This window comes from Phasianus colchicus, chromosome 30 (genome assembly GCF_987193195.1).
Source record: "Phasianus colchicus chromosome 30, bPhaCol1.hap1.1, whole genome shotgun sequence".
Taxonomy (NCBI): domain Eukaryota; kingdom Metazoa; phylum Chordata; class Aves; order Galliformes; family Phasianidae; genus Phasianus; species Phasianus colchicus.
The window spans coordinates 3,500,468-3,525,589 of NC_143465.1; the positions used below are offsets into that span (position 1 = coordinate 3,500,468).

At 48.3% G+C, this 25,122-nt stretch overlaps 3 protein-coding genes across 4 annotated transcripts; 1 reads left to right on the forward strand and 2 right to left on the reverse strand.

The window, feature by feature from the left end:
• Nucleotides 1–5,516: 5,516 nt before the first annotated feature.
• On the reverse strand, nt 5,517–6,455 carry LOC116237295 (uncharacterized). Its single transcript, XM_031606346.1, has one exon. The coding sequence runs from the start codon at nt 6,453–6,455 to the stop codon at nt 5,517–5,519; it is 939 nt and encodes a 312-aa protein (XP_031462206.1).
• Nucleotides 6,456–11,126: 4,671 nt separating this feature from the next.
• LOC116237282 (uncharacterized) lies at nt 11,127–12,590 on the reverse strand. Of its 2 annotated transcripts, XM_090127203.1 has the most exons (2): nt 11,730–12,590; nt 11,127–11,513 (listed from the first exon to the last, which is right to left on the reverse strand). In XM_090127203.1, exons 1-2 carry the CDS (start codon nt 12,588–12,590, stop codon nt 11,127–11,129), a joined length of 1,248 nt encoding a protein of 415 aa, XP_089983329.1. The 2 variants fall into 2 exon arrangements, with proteins under 2 accessions (XP_089983329.1, XP_031462189.2); XM_031606329.2 differs by having other exon boundaries at nt 11,127–12,590.
• Nucleotides 12,591–21,535: 8,945 nt separating this feature from the next.
• LOC116237294 (uncharacterized) lies at nt 21,536–24,680 on the forward strand. Its single transcript, XM_031606345.2, has 2 exons — nt 21,536–21,551; nt 23,294–24,680. The coding sequence occupies exon 2, from the start codon at nt 23,315–23,317 to the stop codon at nt 24,266–24,268; it is 954 nt and encodes a 317-aa protein (XP_031462205.1). The 5' UTR covers nt 21,536–21,551; nt 23,294–23,314; the 3' UTR covers nt 24,269–24,680.
• The last annotated feature ends 442 nt before the right edge of the window (nt 24,681–25,122 follow it).

The window sequence follows — 25,122 nt, forward strand, 5'->3', positions numbered from 1 at the left end:
GACTCTGGAGGCAGGGCAGGATACAACACAGGGTTCATTGCAGCTGGTAGCAAGAGGCTGCGGGCATTGAATGGAGCAGGGATTGGAGCAGGGTCCTGCATACCACCCGGCCCCGAAGGACATCTGGGAGGAATGGTGGCGAAGCTGCAGCACAGAGCGGGGATTTGTGAAGTGCTGACACCTCGCCCAGCACCCTAAAACACAAACAGTGCAAATGGTAAGAATGCAGCTCAGGTATTTCAACCACAGGGGCTGTGCATATAACATAGGTGATGCAGCAGAGACAGTTCAACCCTGAGTTCAGGAGATGGAGCTCCTGGGTCAGCCCAGGATTCCCAGCCTATTTCCAGTCCTCTTGCTCCACTCATCCTATCCCCACCACCATTTTCATCCTGCGATGGTTAAATCCTCCAGGTTTAATCCTTCTCCATCCCATACAATTTCTTCCTTTTGTCCATGGGCTGTTTCCAGCTGCTCAGAGCCTCTTTTCTACTTCTATCTACAGATCCTGGCTGGCAGCTTCAACCAAAGCACTGCTTGTGCCACAAAGCTGCTCATCATGCAGGACTGGGTGTTTGATATCCCTGCTCTGCCAAATGGATGAGTGCTCTGGGATCACTGTGGTGTCTGTGACAAAGCACACCCAGTCCTAATTCAGACAATCTCTTGTAATAGGATTCTGCACCTCTGCTGAGATTGCACCGGGCACCACATCAGCACAAAACTATCTAGGGGATCCCCTCACCATCTCCTGTGACATTTCTTATTTGTCAGTGCTCAGCATCAGATATTCTCGTGACAAAAGCCCTGAAATCGCTCAGCATGAAAACTATTGTCTTTGCAGAGGTACATCCTCCTCTTAATGCTCCAATAAAGTGTAACCCAAAGAGGAAGGCTCCAGCTACGAACAGAGCAGCAAGTGATGGCAAAGTCTGGGAGACAGTACTTCTTAGTGAAGTGAACTCTGTTCTTTCCACATGCAAGTATGGTTGTCATTGCACACCCCGCCTGAACATCTCGGTTCTTTTCCAATCTTTAATGGAAAAAGTTACCCAAACTCTACCCAAATCAGGCTTAGAATATAATTCTTATTAGGTAACATGAAGATATATACAATTACTTAATAAGAAGAAAATTACATTTCATTTTTAATGAGGAAGCGAATGTCCTCTCAAGCATTTTTGAGGCTGAACACAGTCCAGGTTTACAACCAGGTAATTTCTAGCAGACTTCTCTAGACAGAATCCCCCTTCTACTTTTAGAAACCAGTGTGCTTTGCTTTTAAATCCCAGCTGATAAAGAAACACCTTGTTTGATATATTTAGATACATGTGAATGGGACTTACCAGCTGTCCAGGAGGAAGTCAAGAGAAATGGCCAGAGGAGCTCTGAATCCTTTGAGTTTTATATTCCTTCTTCAACTTCCAGGAAGATGAGACATGTGCATGAGGTCTTAATTACTTTCCAAACAATTTTTCCCGCATGTGTAACACTTATAATTACTATAATTATTTTAACATTGTTTACCAACATTATTCAATTCTCAGCAGTACATACTGTTACACGCTGCAGGGTTCCCCTGTGTATCTTTATGGTCTGAATTTGGTGCTGATGTGATTCTCCCACTTCCGCCTGCCTTAGCGTGGGAATGCACTGAGCTCCAGTTTGTCTGGATTTGGCTTCAGTGCTGACTGTGCAAGCAGTGGTTTGCAGATGACAAACAAAGCATTGCAGATGTGCAATATGATATGCACCAAGGTATGGGATCTTTAATTCAGGCCCCTACGTCCACCATACCCCACGCTTACATGGGGGCTCTGTTCATCTCTGTAAGCACTGTGGAGGAGGGGAGAGCAAAGTTTTTCTGACTTCACATCCCCAGTTTTGGTGACTGTGGAACAAATCTGGTTATTTGGTTCCTGCTCCTTTTTCCCCAAACTATTGTCACAGCCTTATAGATGGAAGCTGACATTCTACTTGAGTATCCCCACTCCTGCTCTAGGTATCAACCAGCTGGTGAGCATCTGGCACCAGTCACCGAGATCAGAAGCTTAAAATACATAATCCTGAAGGATGCCCACTTATAGAACAGAAGACCGGGGGGAGATAAGGTAAGAATGTCTGCAGATTAGAGGTAGTTAGAAAAATTGAAGCATTCAGTTGCAGTTTATACTTGGTGAAGACAAAAGAAGAAGTCATGGGCTAAAAATCCATCATGGAGAATTAAGCAGGGGGTAATTTTTTTATTCACGTGATTACTGACATGCAGAAATTGCTGAGAGATGTCGTGGAGTCTCCATCTATGGATGCTCTGAGCAGTGGATGTGATAAACAGTCAGGAAGGGTTCATCTGAACAGTCTGGACAATGGGGAGATGCAACTGTTGGTGTGTGGGGATATGAGCAGAAGCCCTTCTAACCCATTCGGAATGACTGCTTTTGATTGCAAACAGAAATGCAGCACTTAATGAAAATGTGAAATGCTGTGAGTTATCAGGGCTCAAAACAACATCCTGTTTGTGGGAACAGCGTAGGCACTTCAATCAAAAAATGCATATTTTTAAGGTGCTATTACTCAGCCCTAAGGTGTTTATCTCAGCTAACATGCTATTAATAGTATAATGATAAAACTCTTTGCGTGCATAAAGCGATAATGAATATTTTGGAAATGCTTTGACGTTCCTTGCTGTGTGGCAATCTCACCTTACCAGTCTCAGTTGTCGGGGATATTTTCCCCATTCTTTCACAAATGACAATGAAAAGTTCACACAAAGTTATCTGAAAAGCCAGTGCCAGGATTCTGGGTTCCCCATAGAGCCCTATTGAGCTCTGTTAATAGGGGTGGCAGACAGTTTGCATATAATTGTGCTACATGTTCCTCAGAAACTAGGAAATTCCTGTTTCTGTGCTGCTTTACCTGCAGGGCACCCAAACACACAAACTGGAAACTCACTGACATCTCCTCATCTGTTCAATTTTCAGACGTTATCTGCACAAAGCCAACCTGGGATTGGGCTTAGCAACCCAATCCTGGACATCCTGCACCAATTAATAATAGTGGTCACTATGGACAGGGCATCCAGTGCTAGGATTTACAAGGCTGTACCAAGTGAAATTAAACACCAAGAAAGCTGCTTAGTAGCTGACCCTATTGCTGTGTGCATCAGAGAAGAGCCCATCCTCTCTCAACCCTTATGTGGTGAGTGAAGGCAGAAATAAGATGAACCCACCAAGCTCTCCTCTCACTCCCCCTGCCCTGGCTTGTTGCCACTTCCCAGCTGAACGCTCAGAGACAGATGCTGAGGTCTGGATGTGGCTTCCTAAGTGCCAGCGGAAGGCAAATCATCACTTTCCTCCTGCCCACACTATGGCTCAGGCAGCCTGTGGTTGGCTTTCACTGCCACAAGGATGCAGCACTGCCTCATGTCACCTCCAGGGCCACCAGAGCTACCTCACGTTCAGGGCCAACAGGGCCATGTCAACTTCAGGGCCATCTCACCTTCGGGGCCATCAGCTCTTTGCAGAGCTCCTGAGTTCTCTGTGAGCAGATACAACCCAGTGACAGTGATGGAGCATGGATCTGCTGCCAGAGCAGCTTAGGGAAGAGGGGAAATGATGCTCTCACTTGGGATACAGCATGGGCCATATGAGCATGAGCAAAGTGGCCAAAGGCACCTGGGGCTCTTCAGCCTTTCTCCAGCTGCTATGTGAAAGACAGAGTTATATTACTGACTCTCACCAATAAAACAATATCAAAAGTCCAGGCACCATTTAATGGAGAGGTCAACTTTTTTATTTATCAAAGCCCAAACACCTTTCTCAAAAGCAAGAAGCACAGAAACAACTTCCAATTTTTAAAAGGAAACCTTCTTCTGCTGGTCTTTCTCATGGAAACCAAAGGGAAAGATGGGCCCTGTGGTGCTTAGAGCAGCTGAGAGTAGTGAAGTGCCCTGAGCCGTGCAAGCGGCATAAATGCAGGTGGCAGAGCTTCCCCTTATGAGCTGTGGAGCTCCATCTCTCTGTGGGGCTGCATCCCCATGCCTCTGTGATGTGTGTGATATGAAGGAGGAGCCAGGTTTGCATGGAGATGGGACAGGAAAGGGGCTGAGCTAGGGGAGGCCACCAGGAGCTTGCTCAGCTTCTTCTCTTTGCATTTAATTCCCCAGGGTTAAAGTTAATATCATAAAATTGCTCAGGTTGGAAAAGACCTTCAAGATCATCAAGTCCAACCACAACCAAACCATACTACCCTAATTCTAACAACCCACTAAATCATGTCCCTAAATGAATGCTCTCTCCCTACAGGGAGTAACAATTCCAGTGTGGGAGGACTGCAAGCAGCATTGGTCTCTTTGTATGAGCAAATCTGTCACTTTATTAGAAAAAGGAGGCTATGGAAATCCTGCTCGGAGAGTTTTATAGTGCTGTAGAAGAAGCAGAGGGGCCAGGAGGAGTTTAGCAGCCAGGACACAGCTCAGCATGAAGGCAGCATTGGGAGGAGCTGCCAGGTCCTGTGCTATGCCTTTAGGTGGTGGCAGAGGGCCACTGCCTGCACTGCTCCACTGAGTGAACAAACAGGGTGGTGTGCTTTGGGGCCTTATGTGTATACACCAGCTAGGCAAAATATTGATCAAGCAATTCACTGATTCCTGCTCTCTAGGAAGATGTCCCCGTGTGGTAACAGCTGGAGCTGCAACTTGTTTGTCCCAGTTTGCAGATTCATCACCGCAGATGGTTGATGCTGATCATTTTGAAAGCAGACAGAGCCAGCCTGGAGTCACAGCATCACAGGGACTTTTGGCATCACCCTCCCACCTCTGCTATCCCAGGGGCTGTGCCCCAGAACCAAATTCATAATTTGCTCAGCAGTGGTGAAATTACAGCAGACAGCTGCTAATGAATCTCATTGCACTAATGAAGTTTTCCTCTGTATCACAGCCTGTGCTGCTGCTTTTGCTGTGTCTCTGCCCAACTATCCAGCACCAGGATCAGTTCCCACTACCATAAACCTTTCTAGTCCTAACAGCACGACTGCTGTCTTCATTTTACAAAGAGTGAAAGCACAACAGCAGGGAGCAGTCTTGTCAGGTGGTGTTGGAAAGAATAAAAAAAAAAAAAAAAAAAACGACAGAAACACAAGGAAAATGACTGAGACAGCAGACAGCGGTGATCTGGCTGCAACCTGAGATTTAATACAGTGGGCACAACCAGTTAACATCTCTGATGAAGTAACAGTAACAACCTCTTGGAGTGCAAATGCTACAGCAGAGTTGTATCAGCTCAAAGCTCAAATCTGAGCACCTGCTCAGAGCTACTTAGTGTCTCCTTAACATAAATTCTGTTGCAGGAATAACTACAGGGGAACCACAGAAGGAAGGCAAGCTACCATACAAGGATAGTATTGATTACAATAAGGGGAGGACTGGGCAAAGCACTTCCAGGGATTAGGAACTGGGGAAAACACAACCTCAGGCCTCAGCTACGTGGCTTGCTGTTGTCACAGCAGCTTCAGCCCCTTCACCAGAGCCATTTGGAAGCACAGCGGCTCTTCTTGGAGTGGCTGGAACGCTTCGCATCCCCCGCATGGTGCCGCGGTGAGCGCTGGATGGCACAAGGGTGGAGGCACTTGGACTTGCTGATGTGCTGAGTCGATGAGCTCTTATGCTTGGCTCCCTCCTGCAGCAGCGAGCACTTGGCCAGGCGCTGCTGGGATGAGCTCACCTTGGCCCCGCTGCCGGGGGGGCACTTGGGCACCTGCTGTGGAGTGCAGGTGGTGATGCACTCCTGCGTTGGGTACCCCTTGGAGCACTTCTGGTGGGGAAAGGGGCTGATGTACTCCTCCAGGAAGCACTGTGTCGTGCACTGCTGCGGGGGGCACTCGGTGACCCCCTGAAGTGGCAGGGAATAGCCGCTGGTCATCCCCTGCAGGCAGCGGTTCTCCGCAGCATACCGCTGTGACAAGCACCTGGAGACCTTCCTTGACCTGCATTCATCCTTGCAGGAGGATGAATACCTGATTCCACACGGTGGGAACTTGAGCTTGCCTGGCTCTGGGCACCGTGGAGCACAGGGTGGGAGGCTCTTGGCCACGCGTTTCTTCTCCAAGTGGCCGTTCTCACAGGACTGCAGAGCTTGTGCAGGGCTGAGCCGCACGCTGGGCTTCCTGCAGGGCAGCAGACATGTGGTCTCGCAGGGCTCCGGGCACAGCACGACACACTGCTGCACACAGGGCTGGCAGGGCAGCAGCGTGCTGTGGGTCACGCTGGGCTGTGAGCACACGTAGGTGAAAGGCTGCACGTAGCTCTGCCATCTGGGCATCGGGCTCTTGATGATGCTCAGCGGGTGGCATGTGGTGCTGCATGCATCAGGTTGGGATGTGCAATGCTGGTGGCTTTCGGTGACGTAGCTGGAGCCCGGCAGGTACAGTTGTTTGTACCTCTCCCCATAATAGTGCATGGTCCTGGGAGGTTGTTAAGCCTGGAAGAAGCAGGAAGAAGAGGGACAGTTCACACCCACATTGGCTGTTTCCTGGTGATGCCTGCACCCAGTCCTGCTGGAGGTCACTGGCTGTAGGTGACTCAGAACCCAGCTGGGATTACCCAGAGGAGCTGCTCTCAGCTCCCTCCCCTATATCCTGATGAGCCCCAAAACAATCAGAGGCAGGAAAACAAAGCAGCTGTTTGCTGCCCTTCAAAAATGAGCTAAATATTAAACCTCCCCCATCCCCGCTGGGACATTCTTTCAAGTTCCTATCCTGCACCTCCCAAGCACTGAGGATGAAAGACAAGCCAGAATTAAAGGTGTGCCCATGCTGCAATCCTCAGGTGTGGCTGCAGCTCAGCAGCACAAAGCCAAACCGTAGTTAAAAGGGCTGAGGGTGAGGATAGGTCTGTGGAGCACATCTGAGCTGAGCTGCCATCGCTGCCTGGTCCCTTATACCATATCAGCACCTCTGCAGTTCCTGCTTTGTGCTGTCCTGTGGGCAAGCATCAAGAAAAGTAAGAAGAGAAAAGCAGCAGGAGCGTTCCGTTTAGCCAAACCAAGGAAGGAAGGAGGAGCATCAAGGCAGAATCTCTGGCAGGTTTCACCCCAGTCCTGCCCAGGTATTGGAAACAATGGCATATGAAAAGTGCTCAGAAAATGTTCAGGTTTTTATTTTTCTTTGTTTTTCATCTTGACGTTATTTAGGAATTAAAGTCTGTAATTAAGTAATCATAAAAAAAAGTGCATCTTCTGAGCACCCCTCTTTCTGTCTATAATTACAGTACAGTGCTCAAAAGTCTATCGCTGGGTGACTATTAATAATAACATCGCTGCGTGTTGCTATCATTATCACTATGATTACAATAATCATTGACTAATATAAACAGCCATTGAAAAACAACAATAGCAATGCTATTACTGCAAATACAATACCAAAGCATCTGGCGATGCTCAGCAAGATAAAAAGCTTCTAGAATAGGGGGATTATTCACATCCAGGGAGATGTTTGCATCCCTGGCTGTTAGCCTACGGAGAAATGTAAACATGTTCAGGTTTGGCTGGAGAATCTCTGCTGATTTCACGTTGATTCTGAAGTTGATAGGCTTCTTGCTGTCCTCTGAAAAGTTGCTTTGTTCAAATTCCACCAGATCCTTTAGATAAGCCGCCTCTCCACATGTGGGCTCATGCCTGACTCCCAACAGCACCAAGCCCCTCACGCAGCCCATAGCTTCCTTTGGACCAGACCTAGCAGCAAGCGTAGAGAAGCCCACAAATCCCATTCCCAATTCCGCAGTTCTTCAGGAGGTGCTTGCCCAACATCCTTCCCTTCAGCACAGAGCTGTTCCTGCTGTCAGAGCCGCACACATCCCCATAGGATGCATCTCCGTGAGCGCAGGACCGCCGCCTGCTGCAGCCACCCAGGGGAACAAAGCAGCATTTCAGCAGCTCCGTGAGAAGCCAGACTTACCCACTTCATCAGTGAGAACAACCGGAGAGAAGTGCCTAGGAGAGCCCTGTACTGTCTGAGCTTTTATATAGTGAATAAGTGCCCTACGGGGTGAGGTGGTTTGGCCCGCGATGCTCTAATTGCTGCCAGTCCCAGCTGGGCCACGTGCAGCTTCATGCTGGAGGGAATGGCCGTGCTGTTGTCACCGGGGCACCATGGGGACATTGCTGAGCTGGAGGATCCTGTGAGAATATCCTGCTTCTCCCCATGCTAAGCAGAGCACCTGGATGGCCAAGGGCATCCCCTGCGTGTGCTGTTAGTGGTTCTGATGCTGTGAGTCCCCATGCATGGTGCTACAGCTCCTCTGCTTCACTGTGGCAAATCCAGGGCAGTAGAATTGTGTTTTTCTACAGAGAGAAAGATATTGGCTGAGATAAACATAGGAAAGGGTCTGGGCCACCCAAGGGACTGTTCATTTCCGTGGGAGCTGCATGCATAAGGCCTTTTGGTGCCTTTGAAAACACCATCCAGGAAGGACTCTTGGCAACTTCTTGCAGCCCGTAATTACTGTGGCATGCAGACTTCCTCCACCTGCGCAGGAGCTGAGGGTGACTGGGGCTAAGGAGGCCTTGGGTGAAAAGCATGGCCACTGCTGGAACGACCCACACCAAACAAGAGCCTGTGCTGAGAAGGGATGCCTTCCCAGCACAACAAAGGGCAGCAAAAAGGGGCAGCACTGGGGCAGCTTGGGAACGATGGCTGAATCCCTGCAGTCCTAAACACACAGATCCCTTTTCCCGCTCTTTTTCTCCCTTTTTATGCTAGTTTTAAACCCAAGGGGAAATTAACAGCAGCATCCAGTGCTGGCAGGGAATGAGTTTTAACACGGTCATATCAACATAAGCAAAGGCCCTAGCTTTTTTTTTTCTCTCTCTCCCTTTAATGCCAATTAGATGCCTATCAACTGTGCTTCAGCATGCTGGGAATCTGAGAGAGGTCTTCCCTGCTGGAGAACAAAGAGTTGAAGTTTGTCCTCTTGGAGGAGGAGGTGGAAAATTTCTCACCCATCAGAAGGAGAATATCTCCAGCTGCTGAACCATTGGAGTGCCAGGAAACCAAACTCCAAGAGCAACATTAAGCAAAGGGACACGTGCGCTCTCCAGGCTTACCTTGTTTTCCACAACTGAAGACAAAAGCACTCATTCCTACCTGTGCTTCCATTAGCTGCGCTTCACTCCCCTGAATTACAACACCCTTCTTACAATTAAGTGATCTTCCTTACCATGAAATGTCCCTTCTTAATATTAAATGATCTGACCCAAGATTTTAGGAACCAAGAGCAGGAATGAAAGAGCAGCTAAGCAGATTAAGAACATTTTTATAAGCTCCATAAATCCAGTTCATTCTATAGAACCAGGCCTGGTAGCCTTCAAGTAATCCTAATGTATATTTTAGTGTATATTTTAGTGTTTGCAGTAAGGTAACAAAATACTAACCCGATGATAGCATCATGCTCTGTCATCCAAACGTTCTTAATTAGCATCTGGGAAGTCCTCTGAAATCCTTTCATCTTGAGAAGACGCACAGTGTAGCGCAGGGCAGAGTTGCGGGGGCTGTTATTATTCCCAATTAAGCACAGGGGAAATCGAGGCACACCGCTCTGCAGTCACCCAATGAGTCAGGGCCAGCGCCAGGCTCCAATCTGAGCTCTGTGCTCTCATGGCCACTCCACCCCATGGGATGAGCTCCGCAACTTGAGTGATTTTTGTGGCCATCCCAACTCCTACAGGGAAGTCACACTGGTGTGAAGTCTCCCCAAAGCCTTCAGTGATGGTCTTCCCATAAAAGAATGCGAAGCACTGGGTTGCAAGATCATCCCTTGCTCCACACAGGAGAGGAGAGCTGTGGTCAGTGCCACTCATGCTCCATCCCCAGTTATCTTCCATGTGTGCTCTGAGGAGGTGGGATCTCAGCTCCCATCACACCCTGCACCCCACAGGACACAGCTGCCCCACTCTGACCACAGCCACCCCTAACCCCTCAACACAGCCCACGGTGGCACCCCAAGGTCACCAAGTGGGTCAGAACCAGGTAGGATTCAAGGCAGCGTCCCAGCCTGGGTCACACCCAGCTCCTCTTGCATCACTTGTTTTGGCTCTCCCAAAAGGCATCATCCACTTGGCGTGAACAGCCTCCGATTCATTCTCTTAATGATAGGGCATGCCATAGGATTTTTGTATTTTGCACAGACACTGTTTGTAATAAAGAACAACCACCAAAGGGCAAAAAGACAAAATGTTTACTCTGAGGTCAGAGAACTATATTTATTTAGGTATATATATATATGTATATCATAAGTATACATATATATAGTTTGTTTTCAATACAATGCAGAGTACACATCTTCAGGCAGCATAAAGAACATAGTTTATCACTTCAGTATCTCAAACATTTATAAAGGAGTAGTGCTACAGCTTTCAGTCTCATTTCCAAGACTTTCTTTTGTTTCAGGCTTTGTTTTCCACATTAACCAAAGCAACCAAGTGAATATTAAAAAAAAAACTTTCACGTATAAAGTTTCAGCAGAACCAACTTCTCTGACCAGAGATCCTGCCTCGCTCGGGGACTTCGCTGAAGTCAGTGCGGAGTCAGCAGGGATTGTTGGCCACCTCCTGCAATGAAGGCTGTTGGAACAAGACTCGGATACATTTTGCTTAGCAAATTTACATTTGGCTTCCAAATCTGTGAGCAAAAATGACTCTTTTGGAGAAAGTGCAGCCTTGGGGAATCCAGGACAGCCTGGGTATCATCTCCTGAGGCCAAGACTGAGCCCAGAGCCCTTGTTGGGCACTCCATTGGTCCTCTTGATGCTGTCATCAGAGGGACTCCTTTGGCAATTCTACTTTTTTTCCCCTATTAAAACTATTCCTTTCAATGAGGTGAGAATTTAGTAACATCCCACTAAACTACTTCTTGCAGCAGACTAAGGAACAAGCCACAGATATCTGGAACGCAAGGAATAATATTGCACCTTGGCCCAAAATAGAGTTGAGCTACAGGAAAAGGACTGGAAAACAGAGATAAAGCAGAATTAAACAATAGCAATAAGTTGGCTGGTGATACAAGAAGATAAATAACTTTGCCTCAAAGCCATACCTCACTGGTTTTCCATGGACCCTCCTTTTCCCTGCTCCTCTTTACCAGGGCCATTTGGGTGCAGAGCAGTATTTCTTAGCATGACTTGAAATTTTTACTCCACCTGACTGATACGGCTGCTGTGGGATGCACTGAGTCACACTTTGCTGTGGGATACCCTTGGTGGCACACTGCTGTGGGACGCACTTGGTAACACACTGCTGCTGTTGCGGGACACCCTTGGTGGCACATTGCTGTGGGATGCACTTGGTAGCACACTGGTGTTGCTGTGGGGCACACTTGGTGGCACATTGCTGTGGGACACACTTGGTGGCACACTGGTGCTGCTGTGGGATGCCCTTGGTGGCACAATGGTGCTGCTGGACGCACTTGGTGGCACACTGCTGCTGCTGCGGGATGCACTTGGTAGCACACTGGTGTGGGACACACTTGGGGACACACTGGTGCTGCTGTGGGATCCCTTTGGTGGCACATTGGTGCTGCTGTGGGACAGCCTTGGTGGCACACTGCTGTTGGACACACTTGGTGACACACTGGTGCTGCTGTGGGATCCCTTTGGTGGCACATTGGTGCTGCTGTGGGACACCCTTGGTGGCACACTGCTGTTGGACACACTTGGTGACACACTGGTGCTGTTGTGGGACACTCTTGGTGGCACATTGGTGCTGCTGTGGGACACCCTTGGTGGCACACTGCTGTTGGACACACTTGGTGACACACTGGTGTTGCTGTGGGACGCCCTTGGTGGCACACTGGTGCTGCTGTGGGACACAGATGCTTGCATCCTTGGTCTCACATGGCTGCGGCACACACGTGGTCACACACCTGGTTGCACACTGCTGCTGTGGGATGCACTTGGTGGCACACTGCTGCGGGGCACAAGCGGTCACATAGCGCTGCGAGACACACCTGGTGGCATGCTGCTGTGGCACACATGTGGTCACACACCTGGTTGCACACTGCTGGTGTGGGGTGAATGTGGTCACGCAGTGCTGCGGGATGCACACGGTCGCACTGTGCTGCTGGTGGATTCCCTTGGTCTGGAATGGCTGTTGTGGCAGGCATGTGGTCACACACCGGGCTGAATGCTGCTGCTGCTGGATGCACTTGGTTGCACATTGTTGCTGTGGGATGAACTTGGTTGCACACTGCTGCTGGGGCACGCACTTGGTCACACATGGCTCTTGCGACGTGCACTGGGTGGCACACGACTGCTGTGGCACACAGGTTGTCACACACCTGGCGGATGGGATGTGCTGGGTCACACGCTGTTGCTGTTGAATGCACTTGGTTGCATACTGCTGCCGTGGTATGCACTGGGTCACACACTGCTGCGGGGAGAAGCTGGATGACAGAAACCGCTGCCGGGGAACACAGGGGGTCACGTACTGCGGAGTGCACAGTGCTGACTGCCAGCTGTGCATCAGAGGGTGTGTTTGGGGGCACTTAATGGAGATGTGCTCTTGATGGAGAGGAGGAAAGCACTGCTGTTGGTAGCACAACATCTTAGTGAGGTTTTGGCAGGGCTGGAATGAGAGGTGAGAGAGCAGAGCTCTTAGAGAGGCACCCAATGGGTGCTGGAGGTGCATCCATCCATGCCACAGTCCCAGAGCTGCACCCAACCTGTAACTTATAACTCAGAAACATGGCAGTAAGTCTAACAGTGGGGACATTCAGAGATACACAGTACGAAATATCCCGCTGGACCTCATCTCCCTCTCCATCACCTAACCTGCAAGGAGGAAGAACTGATTTTTGAGGTCAGAGGAGAAATTCCTCATTCAGAGCTGCCTTCCAACCACAAAGCCCAGGTTTTGCCCTCTGGTTTTGTTGAGGACCACCTATGTCCTCTTGCTGACATGTTGAGAAAAAGCCATGACCCAGATGCATCTCAGACCCTCAGGTCCCATTTGCCATAGCAGGAGACAAGCAGCACCCAAGGCAACACTGCCTGCTGACCCCACAGCACCATGAACACGCAGAAGCTCACAGCCTGGTCTCAACATCACCAAGTTCATCCTCATTAGGAAGCCAAAGCCAATTAAGGGGCAGCAATACCACAGCTGAACACAGCCTGCTTACAGCTCTTCTAGCTCTGTGTTCCCTGATACACCAAAGCAGCTCTGCATGTTGTCAGACACCCACAAAAGCAAACTACAGCGCAGCACCCCAATTACTGCTAACAGCTGTTCCTCAGATTGCTCACAAGTGGCCCTTGGGGTCGGATACCCAGCTGGAGACACAGTAAGAGTGCATTTCCACACTTACGCAGCAATTCACATTCACTAGCATTAAAAACCTTGCCCACAAAGCATTTCATATGTAAAAAGGCAGCAAGAAATCTGCATTTCCACAGCCTCAGAGGCTCAGCACGAAGCAGACTTACCCAGCTTCCCGATGAGAACGGCGTTGTGATGTGACCAGTGAGCCCTAATGGAAGCTGACCTTTTATATAGCTGCTAAGTGTGCCCCAAAGGCATGAGGAACCCACGACACAGCCTAATAGCTCCGTGTACAAGCTGCCCTGTGTGCAATGCTCACAGTGACTAGCATCAACTCACTCATCCTCATGGATGAGTAGTTGGATGTCAGCTCCCCATAGTAAGTGTAATTACCTCCTGTCTGATTCTCTCTGGCATGGTAAGATTGAATGGTATTTGGAGAGGCAGTGGCAGACCCATCTGCAGAGATCTGTCAAGGGAGGAGTGCACACAGCATCAAGAAATGGCCCTTCTTCCAGCCTTGGAAACCTCCTGGGTAGACCCCAGGGGTGAGGCTGTCCCAACACATGGCCTCCTTCTGCACACAAATGGCTTTGGAAGCCTCATTGAGTTCTCCGTGTCCTTCTCTACCCATAATCATTGGTTAGGCCAGCACCTCCCATCCTCACTATGATGTCCAGCTGTGCGTGCAGCTGAACACAGACACTGGCTCCTCCAGGGAAAACTAGAAGCTCCCATTGGAATCCACATCACCCCCCTGGGTGGGTGATTAGAGCCACCTGCATCCTCAGCTCACGTAGCTCTGGAGCGTGGCTGCCAATCCCAATAATCCCATGATCCCAATGCAGTCAGCATCATCAGAGCAGTGGGAAACACCATCCAGTGACTCTCATATGAGCGGAAAAGATGATCTACAGTCACATCTGATTGCAGCCATTGCGTAACTCAGCTGTTACCAGCAGCACCAGGAGCAGATAAACTTCCTCTGGTCTTGTGGTGCCTTTCAGTGAGTCAACATCTTATCACACACCATGCTCAGATCAGAAAACGGGGATATTAATTTTCTGAAGTCAGTGAAGATTCAATCAACGCTTTCATGTGCATTTTGGCCCATTAAACATTCCATAAAGAGACACGTTCTCCATGTAGAGATGTGGGGATTCAATCAGAGCAGTGCTGAGCCAAACCAGCATTGAGCACTGGGGGAGATGGAGCTCACCCCAAAGGAGGGCAGCTCCTGAACATGCTCATTAGAACCTCAGTTTGTTGTGAGCTACAGAAATAGCCCTCCCATGTGATTATTGAGGCCAGGAATGAGGTCCATATACAGCTTCATGATGCAACTGAATATGAAAGCCTAGAAACTCTTTTGTGCAGCAATGAAAGTGGTTCTCAAGGTTTATTCATGGGTGAAAAACTGGATTTCACTGGGCAAGAATCGCAGGGAATGAAACACTCTCTTTACCATAGGCATCTCCAGCACTGAGTGTGCTCATCGTTAGCTGAACCACAAGCAGCATGGCTTTGTTGTGGCATTCCTCCCATGGAAACCCATTCTTTGATCCAAAGCCATAACTCCTCACTGCTTTTCAGCTCCAAAGCTTGCAGGTCTGATCCTCCCTGTTACTGAGGTGAGCAGTTCACATTTGTATTAGTTTTACTCTAGTCTGGATGCAGGCACTGCCCCAACCTTCAAACAAATCCTTATTTCATTCAATACTTGGATGCAGCCCATGAGTACCTGCCTAACTCACTGAAAGCCATAGCAAATTTAATTAGCAGATCCCAATGACAACTTGTCTTTTATGTCCATCATAACTACGTGAATATTCATCTAAATCCACTTTCTCAGCACACTCTGAAGCTGCAGACTCAAAGAAAGAAAAACCAACGAGGCTCCATTTTAATTTTGGCAGCAAAACAACTTGGGAGACTTTCACTGCATGGCATTTGGATGAGCATTTCACTCTCACACGACGACGCCTGTCAAAAAATGTGTGCTTTTGTTGACACCTGCTCACGCCCCAATAGGATCCACCTCCTCCCATCAGTGGTTGTCACCTATGGGAACCTCCTGGGCTCTTTTCAACGTACCTGGCTCATCTGGCAGCATGGGCAACGTGAGACAGACGTGGAAAATTAAGTTAGAATAGGAACAAGGCATCTTCCCATGGAGAGAGAAGATGAAAAACCTCCTGGAGGAGATGCCAGGGGAGATGCTGGGAAACCACTGCCTTCTCTTTAATAAGCCAGCAGTGCAAGGCAGCATGGTCACACAGTGGCATTTTGGGAATGTGAGCTAATGCCCCAGGAATGCACAGCTCCTGGCCTGCTCCAGATATAGAGATGTGGTTGGAAGAGCAAGCAAACGAGAAGATGGAAGAAACAGAGTAAATAGGCCAGGTGTGATCCAAGACACCAGGCTGAAATCTCAGGCAGCATAGAATTAGCCTTGCTCCACTAAATTTAACAAGAAAACAGTGATTAACGAGACAGAGTCGTAAAGCAGGAGGGAGCTACAACAGTAAAATAGTGCTTAGCAAAGGATGTTGTGCATATGGGGCTACAGCAGAGGCAAATGAGAGGGCCTTTCCTTGAAGAAAGGATTTGGAGGAGTACCACCACGGACAAGTTCTGCTCAACACCTCACAAGCATAAGGAGAACCCTCAGGTGCCAACCACTGGTTATGGCCATTGCACAGGTCTGGGGTGGCCACATTCTCCAGCATTGCCAAAGCCATGTCCTCAAAGCCCTACAAGCCACTAGAGCGCAGCATACGCACACACAACCACCTCCTGCAGCAGCATTGCACAACTAGACAACAGCAGCTCGGAATGCATTTCCTGATGCTCTCTGCTCTCCAAGAAAAAGAGCCTGTGAGCTCAGCCCAAATTGCTGCCTTTGCATCAGAGCAGTGTAACGTCTGAATGCTCCTCAGCGCAGTGCAGGTATTGAACCAAAGCCATCAACGCATCCTGCAGCCCACCTGAAGCCTCCTGTCCTCATTCCAGCTGCTTACCATGCACGTGTGTTTCTGGGCACTAAAAACAACGTGAAACAGATGCCAGGCTGCAAGCAGGGAGCTTCACAGTGAGGGGAAGGTGAAGAATAGGGAAAAATATGAGAATAAGCAGACATGGCATATTTTTTATTGTATCAGACTTGTAATTAGAAAGAAGCATAGAAGCTGCAGATAATAAAACGTGGTGTATTATTAGCCCAGCAAGCTGTAAAATTGCAGAATAGATGTTTCAATGATTTAACAGCGCTGAAGGCAAAATACAAACCTCATCATGCATTAAAAAAAAAAAAACAAAAAAACCATCTTCTCTTAGACTCCTTACTGTATTTTAAAAGCTTCTTATTACTTAATGAACTCTTGCTGTTTTGCAATTAGCAACCCTGGTGCACCTCTTTGTTCTGGCTGCCACCAGGCTCCATGAGGTCAACCTCTGCAGAAAGTTTGACTGCATGATTGCAATAGCTCTGGTGACTTGAAGCTGAAGTTTCAACACTGCCCCTAGCACTGTGTCCATCAGATACACCAACTAGGCTTCCAGTGCAAGAGAAGCTGGGATGCTGCTGCTACCTGATTGCACCCAAAACATGATTGCCACTTTAGTGTTGGTTTGCAGCCCCTAAGCCTTCTTTGCTGCTCTGGGATTTGCCCCTAGGGGGTTGGGAGGATTTCTATCAGCCAGGGTTCGTTATTACATCAGATGCTCTCCACATACTGAACTTTAAAAGTTGCCCTTTTCCATAGCAATTCAACTAGCAGCATGGTTTTAGGATTAACACACGTTTGTACAATCTCTCTGGGCCTGATCCTTTTCCTGTAATCTCCTAGGACAGTGGTATGATGCCATCAGAGTCATGAGATTGGCACAGGTATGACTCAGATTATCTCCATTAATCTGTGGCATTAAGCAGATGCAGAAACAGCTGGAGAAGAATTGGTCTTTCCATAAGAGCCTGCAGCTCCTGCTATTCAATCTCAATTAATTCCATTTACAATAGGAAGAGTCCGAAATTGCCATTGCTGCACTATAATTCCACTGTAAGTCATATTTTCCACATCCTTACCAACAGTATTTAACAGATTCGCCAGAATATAACTCACCCCACCCATCAGTGAAGCAATGAATCAATGCAAAGGTAGGGGAAGGGCCTGGAGTGTCAGAAAACTCCTTGTAAATCCCAAGAGCTCGACTTCCCAGGAAGGCTCTAGCACAGGTGCTTCCTTTTTGGCTTTTGGGAGCGAATGCTCCCCTTTTTCCAGCATTTTGTATTTTAGCAGCTGAAGACTGTTGGCTGCACCTGAATCCTGGGAGCTCCTTCTTGTTCTAGCACTTTTCAAATGCTTTCATCTAAAGCCCTATAGCTTCAGTCTTGCCAGAAATAACAACAAATGCAGTTCAGGCTGCAAAGGCAGTAGGTGAACATCAGGGATATTCAAGGTCTTTTTGGAAGCATAAAGCAATTTTAATCTGAAGACGAGCAATGCTCCCCATTGCAGCAGGCACCTGCCTGTGTGCAGATGCCATTTCACCCTTTCATCCCCTCCCCAGAAGCACAGGAATCTGTATTTGCACCCCGACTGCTCCCTGTTCCCCACCAGCAGCATTGCAAAGCTGAGCACAAACTCAGGGTGACCCCTGGAGCTGTTCTGCTTTGCAATTTGCAAATCCTCCTGCCTGGGCCAGAAAGGGCTGGTGGCAGGCTTAGCTCCAACAAGTCCACTCCTGAGCACCAGTGCATGAATGAAGCAATTGAGAATTAGTCTCTTTGATGTGCTGACTGCCTGGAAAGTGTTCCTGTTGCGCCCAATGGGTTTTCAATGAGGCACTGTGCTGTACTTGAGAAGCAGAGCAATTCTGCACCAGCAGTTAGGAATACATTTAGGCTGGGAATTAGGTTTCCAAGAGGCAGTGCAGAGGGCTCTGGAATTGGCTGTCATCTCAGAGAACTGGAAGTAAAATGTATAAAAATCTTGAAAATGAAGGTTGGTGGATTTACAGAAGAGCTTTTAGAGCTCTGAATGTGGAGTCACAGACAATTTGGTGCTTCAGCCATTTCTGTCTCTTGAGAGCTGTTAAAGTAAACGTGGGGAGCGTGGGTGCTTCATTACAGAAAAAAAAATGAGAGAAGTCTCTCAAGGAATAACAGGCAGAGGAAAAAAAGCCAAGTGCAGACTGCTTGGCCATCCCTGTGGGACTGGGGAAGATTGAGTCTGCAGATGGTTCAGTTACTGGGATGGCAGCAGACAGACCGATACTAGGAAACTCAGTAACTGGTAATTAAGTCTTTTGTCTCATGAGATGAGCTAATCGAGGTGTCCACCCTGAAGTGATGACAGGTACAATAATAAAGAACAAGATGGGGTGTTAACGAAACAGTGTCTAATTAAGCCATCAGGGTGAGCCCTGTGTTGGGAGATCCAGTTGAGCAGCTCATGAATCACATCAAGACGTGAAATCCAGGAGAGAAACAGCTTCTGCAGATCATTTTCTCTGTGCACAAAGGTTCCAAGCCCTGCATAGATAGAAATCAATGAGCACCCTTGTGGATGTGAGGGGAGGGTCACATTTCACCTCCTGAGCTGAGGTGCCCTGCAGTACTCTATGCTTATAAGAAAGCTCCTCCTTTCTTTCAAAGTGAAGTAGTATAGCAGCAGGGATAGTTGAGGTACTGAGAGACCTCCGTGGTGTGTCAGACAGTTACGGACTTCCATTTGGAGCTGCTAGTGTAATTGCTGTGCACACCTCCAGGTATCTTAGACTCCTGGGGACTTGAGTAATTAATGATGTGATTAGCGCTTGTAAAGCCGTTGGGGGGCTGAGGGTAGCTCAGCACCTCCACGAGCTGAGTGGAACCCACAGTGGCAGTTTCTGTCTAGGAAGAAGGATGGGCTCAGGACACTTCTATCAGCTGTGGTATTGCACTGCCTGGAATTTGTGGCAGCAGGAGCAGAGCCAGGGCTCCGCCAGGCGGGAGCTGAGCCCACATTGGCTGCCAGGCCACTTTCCTTGATGCACGTTTCTCCCGTAGTTCCCCAGAGGTTTTAGCAAGGCAGGTTTCACTGCATATGGCATTTGCCTCTAAAAATAGCCTTTGTGCAATTCGCATGGAAGGGGAAAGCAATTATCCTGCTATGGTGTGAAAAACACTCACTCCCTATCCACAGGCTGAGTTCAGAACCTCTCTAGTGATAATTGCCATCATTTTTCTGCTGAGGTTGCAGCCGTGGACATGAAATGACCTCCTGGAGCCTCTGCAGAGCTGGATCCAAACCAGGGCGGAAGGTCAGGACAGCCTCGCCTGGTCTGCAGACACGGCGCAGGTCGTCTCCCCTCCAGCTATGGAAAGTGATTTTCTTTACTCACAGAGTGTTGCAAGCTGAGTCTGGAAAATTGGCACCCAAATTGGTTGTATATTCCCGAAAGCTGCTTGCTTAAATGAAAGCAGTGTCTCAACACAGGGCCGTGGTGGTTGCACCTGTAGCTGCCTTTGCCTTAGTGCTGGACACAGGTGCTACGTGCCCTATTTCTCTCTCCTCGATGGCTGTAACAAAGGTTACTGAAGCTCTGGCCTGAACCTGCACGTTTGCTTTTCTCCATTGCAATATTTGACCTAATGAAATGTGCTGTCTCACTCTGAACACAGCTGCTCTGTCCTCTTCAGGCTAATGGGTGCATTATAAAATTCAGGGTTTAGGGCCTTATTCCCCCTTGCTGTATTCCTATAGCCCTGCTTTGAAGGGCTGTAGTCCTAAAGCAACCTCAGACGAAGGGTTTTGGTAACCACGAAGCCTGATGCTACCTAGAAAGCAGACAGACAGATTATCTGTGTCTGGAAAGCATTCTGCCTCCTGCCTTCAGTGGGGCCATGGCTGCAATTTGTGTCAGTAGAGCATGGGTGAGGCTTCAGATGCAGGTTGATCACAGGCTGGGACCATCCCTTGCTGGTGACCAGAACTCAGCAGGTTCCAGAGCCAACCAGGCACCAGCTCAGCCCCACCTGCAGTGAGGCAAGAAAGGAAGTTGCATGGGTGAAGTGACGCTATGGCAGAAGACAAAGCGTGGTCTAAACTTCAGGTGTTCTGTGCTTCAGTTGCTAAATGATTATCAGCAGAGGAAGTTACACCATAACTGGAGCCAGCGAGTTTGCACCGGGAGCCCCAGCAGTGTTGGGTACCAGCTCAGCCTGTTGCAATGATTGCATCTGCAGTGCATGCTGTGATAAGGTGCTCTGGTAAAACCAAGGAGAGGAGACAAAGATAGACCTGAGACAACCAAATGTGATGAAATTCACCTCTGTGTGGGATGTGTCACTGTGTGGGATCAAACTGCCCCTACCCTCGATGGTGAGGACGGTGTGATTGTATCCTAACAGCACCGTGAGATCTGAGGGTAATCATCAGTGAGCTGTTTTCACTTCATATACTTTGAACGTAGAATAACGCTCTGAGAACACACTGCATGCACTACAAAATCCCTTCATCTCACTGCTATATTGAAACATTCTTCTCAAATGCCATCCTAGCATCCAAACCAGTGTGATGTCCCAGTTCCATCCTACTGTGATAAATCTCATATGCTCTTAAAAGTCCCTTTACTCTTCATATGGTAGATGAAGATATACTCAGGTCCCACTTCTGTCATGTTTGCTAGCTGGGAACCATAACATGGATGACAATGTGCATTCGAAATAATCTGCTCTGAAATGAGGGAAGAATGAAAGCTATGAAGATCTTAATGGGAAAAAAATAAACCCATCCATCATGAGCAGATAGAATGACTAGGAAATCACTTTAGAGAATTCATTGATGAAAAAGAGGTGGCAGATGTCAAGAATAGGAACAGTCCCCAGGTCTTAATCCATAAATGCATCCTACGAAATGGGGGCAAGACCATTAGCTGTCATGGAAGACCTCGGTGGGTCAATGGTGACAGTGTTAACCAAAGGCAATGACCTTTATTCGCAGAGAAAGTTTTGTGTTGGCTCAGACCAACCAGAAAAGGGATCAAAATGCTTTCTGCACAAAAAAAATAGCTGTCTCTTCACACTGCCTACGTGTAAAACAAGTCTGTGGAGGAAACACACAACGGCAGTTGTGAAAGAGTGAGCTCATTACCTGGAGGACTCATCCCCAGAAGGCAGGGCTTTGAAACCATATAAAAGTTCCCAAATCTCCACGCTGCTCCATCCACTCGACTTTGCACTTCTCCCTGTTGACTGGTTGGGTAAGTCACTAAATACTGATCCTTCTTGTGATGCTTGTGATTTAATGCTAGCTAGAATCTCAGAGAGGTTTAATGTAGGCAGGCTCTTTAAAGACGTGCTTTATTTGGTAACTCTGAGCATGCAAAAGATTCCTACAGAGGAGGGAAACTGTGGGCATTGGGGTTGGATCAGCAGTCTGGGAATGGCTCTGCAAGGCAAGTTCAGATAGTACGTAAATTCAGGGATAGTTAAGTGCTAAATTAGATCCTTTCTGAAGAAATTAGATAAAATTATGTTGGTTTAAGTGTAACTGATTCTGCCTTCAGAGAAAGGGAAGGTCTAAAAGGCCTACTGAAGGCCCTTCCAAATCCATTTTCTATGATACTGTTATTTATAATGTGATAGTTTTTAAAACTTTAATTTCATCGAGTAATTATTTATTCAAAAGACAGACCTGTGAGTATGAGGGGCTGATAGAGTAGAAGGGAGAAAATACTCCTCTGTCATCCATGGCTTAAGATGCCATCAGGAAAGGAAACAGTAAAGGCATCAGATAGTGATCTGGATGATCTGGCAGGATGGGAAAGAGAGCAATGATTTGCTCTGAAGATGTGCTGAGCAGGGCAGGTGCAATTTGGAAGGGAGAAAACTTGCACACACACTTTATCTGCATTGGCTCCAGTCCTTTTTGGTGGGACTTTAAAACAACTCTTCCAATTCATGCTTCCATGATTTTAACCTTTTCTTTGTGTCCTTTAGAAAAAGAGCAGCATGGGATTTGCCAGAGCCACAGCACCAGGCAGCCAAGCCTGATCCTGCTTCGGCAGTGCACCAAAGAGAGGGAGTTTCATAAAGCTTTAGGAGAACCCATTTGGCACATTGCACATCCTGGGAGAAGAAATCCCTTTTGATTATCCTGATTCATGTGAACTACATGCATTATGAGTGATGCTAGTGATGATAGTCCAGAAATGTAGGGCAGCATCACCACTGCTTATTCTTTCCATGGCAGCTGGAAGGACTGTGACACTGCAGCCTTGGTCCATTACATCACCATGAAGTGAGTGATAGCACTGAGGTGGAGCTGACCCATGACATGGGCACTTCTAAGGCTCCCAGCACTACACAAAGATGTTACTTACTGGGGAGGTCCACCCTGAGGCCTTAATTCCAAGAAAAAATCCAGAAACCATTTTAAAAAGGGGCAAACAAAATAGATGATTTCATTTCTGTCAGTATGGGGTGTTTTGTTGGACCCAGATTCATGTTTTCTACTTTCTGATGCACCATTTTTTCGGGTTTTTTTTTTTTTTAATGCTTGTCTTTAGCGGTCCGTTTTATTACGATTATTTTGACTTTCTGAAACCGCTATCAATCCAGCAGATCTGTTATTTGCCAGCTCCTCTCGTCAGTCCCCTAGGAAAGAAATGAAAGGGAGTTAACACGTTGGGAAGAGCAAAGCAACAGGAGGAAGAGTTCTGAAGTGTAAATCAGCTCCGATTTCAAAGGAGTGATTCTACCTCTGCTGGACCTGTCCCACACTGCAGAGCGGAGCAGAGGAAAAAGATAAGGCAGAGTCAGAGACAGGATGAAAAAGAAAGAGCAAATCGTAATTCCTCCTGAGCCAACCTGCCTTGGGTAACCAAGGGCAAGCTAAGAGAACGTTAGTCTTGCAGATGATTAATGTTTCTCATAATTGTTTCACTCTTATCCCAATGCAGTTCGTTCAGCAGACACAATAACTCTCTGACGTTTCTTTCAGATAATCTTGTTTCCTGCAAAGATGTCTCTGACTCAGATGCAATGCAAGCAGGAAATCACTCTCCCACCTGGCCTGGGCAAAACGATTTCAAAGGAAAATCAAGAGCCAGAGCCCCACGTGGAGCCTGTCCAATGCCCTCAGCAGCACCAGTCTGAAGCCCAAGTCACAGAAGTGGCCGCAGTCGTAGTGGTGCAGCACCCAGAAGAAACAGAGCCATTGCCAGCACCATCAGTGGAACCAGGCAAGGGAGAAACACCAGCAGTCGTGATACCTGAGTGCCCACCCCAAGAGCAGCAGCAGCAGCAGCAAAGCAAGCTACCAGCAACTTTCCCTCCAGTATCACAGCCTGAGCCTGTTGCATGCTCCCAAGAGAAGTCAGCATGCAAAGAGCTGCCAGAGCCAGTCCTTGCTGTCTGCCCCGAAGCTGTCCCCCAGCAGAAGCAGGAGTGCAAGGAGATCCCCGTGCAAGTGCCTGTTACCTCTCCTGAACCCGCAAAGTGTCCTCAGGAGAAGCAGGAGCACAAGGAGGTTCCTGTCCAAAACCCTGAGCCTGTACCCTGCCCCCAGGAGAAGCAGGAATGCAAGGAGGTCCCTGTGCCAGAACCTGTTCAAGAGCCTGAACCTGCACCGTGTCCCCAAGAGAAGCAGGAGTGCAAAGAGATCCCAGTGGTGGTCCCTGTCCAAAACCCTGAGCCAGCACCCTGCCCCCAGGAGAAGCAGGAGTGCAAGGAGGTCCCCGTGCCCACCCCATGCCCTGCAGAGAAGCAGGAGTGCAAAGAGATCCCAGTGGTGGTCCCTGTCCAAAACCCTGACCCTGTACCATGTCCCCAGGAGAAGCAGGAGTGCAAGGAGGTCCCTGTGCCAATCCCTGCACCCGGCCCAGAGCCGGAGCAGAGCTCCCTTCCTGAGAAGCATCCTCCCCTTGAGCAGCAGCAGGTAAAACAGCCCAGCCCGTGGCCACTGACACAGAAATAACTTGCAGCTGGCAAGGGAAGCCTCAAAGAGAGAAGCAGGATGCAAGACCTCTCCCCATATCTCACACAGATCATTTTCCAACACCCTTTTACCCACTGCAGAATTTCTGTTAGGCACAGCTCCCAGCTCCCCCCACTAACGCTCACGTTGCCCCCACTAACAGCTACATGCTACCTGACACGTCAGGGCTGCCATAGATAGGAAGGCTCCCAGTGGTGGTGCAGGCATGAATGCTTGGCTTTCCAGCAACCTGAATCTCTGCCATCTCCCAGTCATTCAGTCATCCAGAGAGAAAATGAAGAGCATGATGGTGGGCTGCAGCCAGGGCTCATCATGCCAATTATTCCACTTTCACCCGATGAGTCAATGCATCCCGCAGACCTGCATGCTGCCTCCTGGTTCCTACGCATCCCTCCCCAGCTCCCTGCACGCCAGCACAGTCTCCCACCTCACATTTAGGGCTTTGCCTATCACTAATAGGATCTGAGGTTTCCACTAAAGCTGCAGCTAAGGGGTTCTGATTGGTGGCACCAAGGCTTTCTGGACCATGAACCCACAGAGCTGAATATTTTATGCAATAAAAAGCCCACTGGGCTAGAGGAAAGGGATAGATCTTTACAAAAGAGCCACCACCTCTTAATTATCTGCTTTGCTAAATTAATTGTCATCAGCGCTTTCCTGAGAGAGCTCACCTCAGATTTTCTAGGATGTGTCAGGAGCAGCTCAAGCTGAGAGTATTCATGGAAAAGATATAGGTAATTAAATGCAACCCAGACGTGTTTTGAAATAGATTAACCCCCGGCACAGCTTCTAGCTGTCAGACAGGATGAAGGAGGCAGCGTGCACGGTCTGAG

Coding starts and splice junctions, on each gene's coding strand:
- LOC116237295 (XM_031606346.1), bottom strand. CDS start 6,455: ATGCACTATTATGGGGAGAGGTACAAACAACTGTACCTGCCGGGCTCC.
- LOC116237282 (XM_031606329.2), bottom strand. CDS start 12,590: ATGTTGTGCTACCAACAGCAGTGCTTTCCTCCTCTCCATCAAGAGCAC.
- LOC116237294 (XM_031606345.2), top strand. CDS start 23,315: ATGTCTCTGACTCAGATGCAATGCAAGCAGGAAATCACTCTCCCACCT.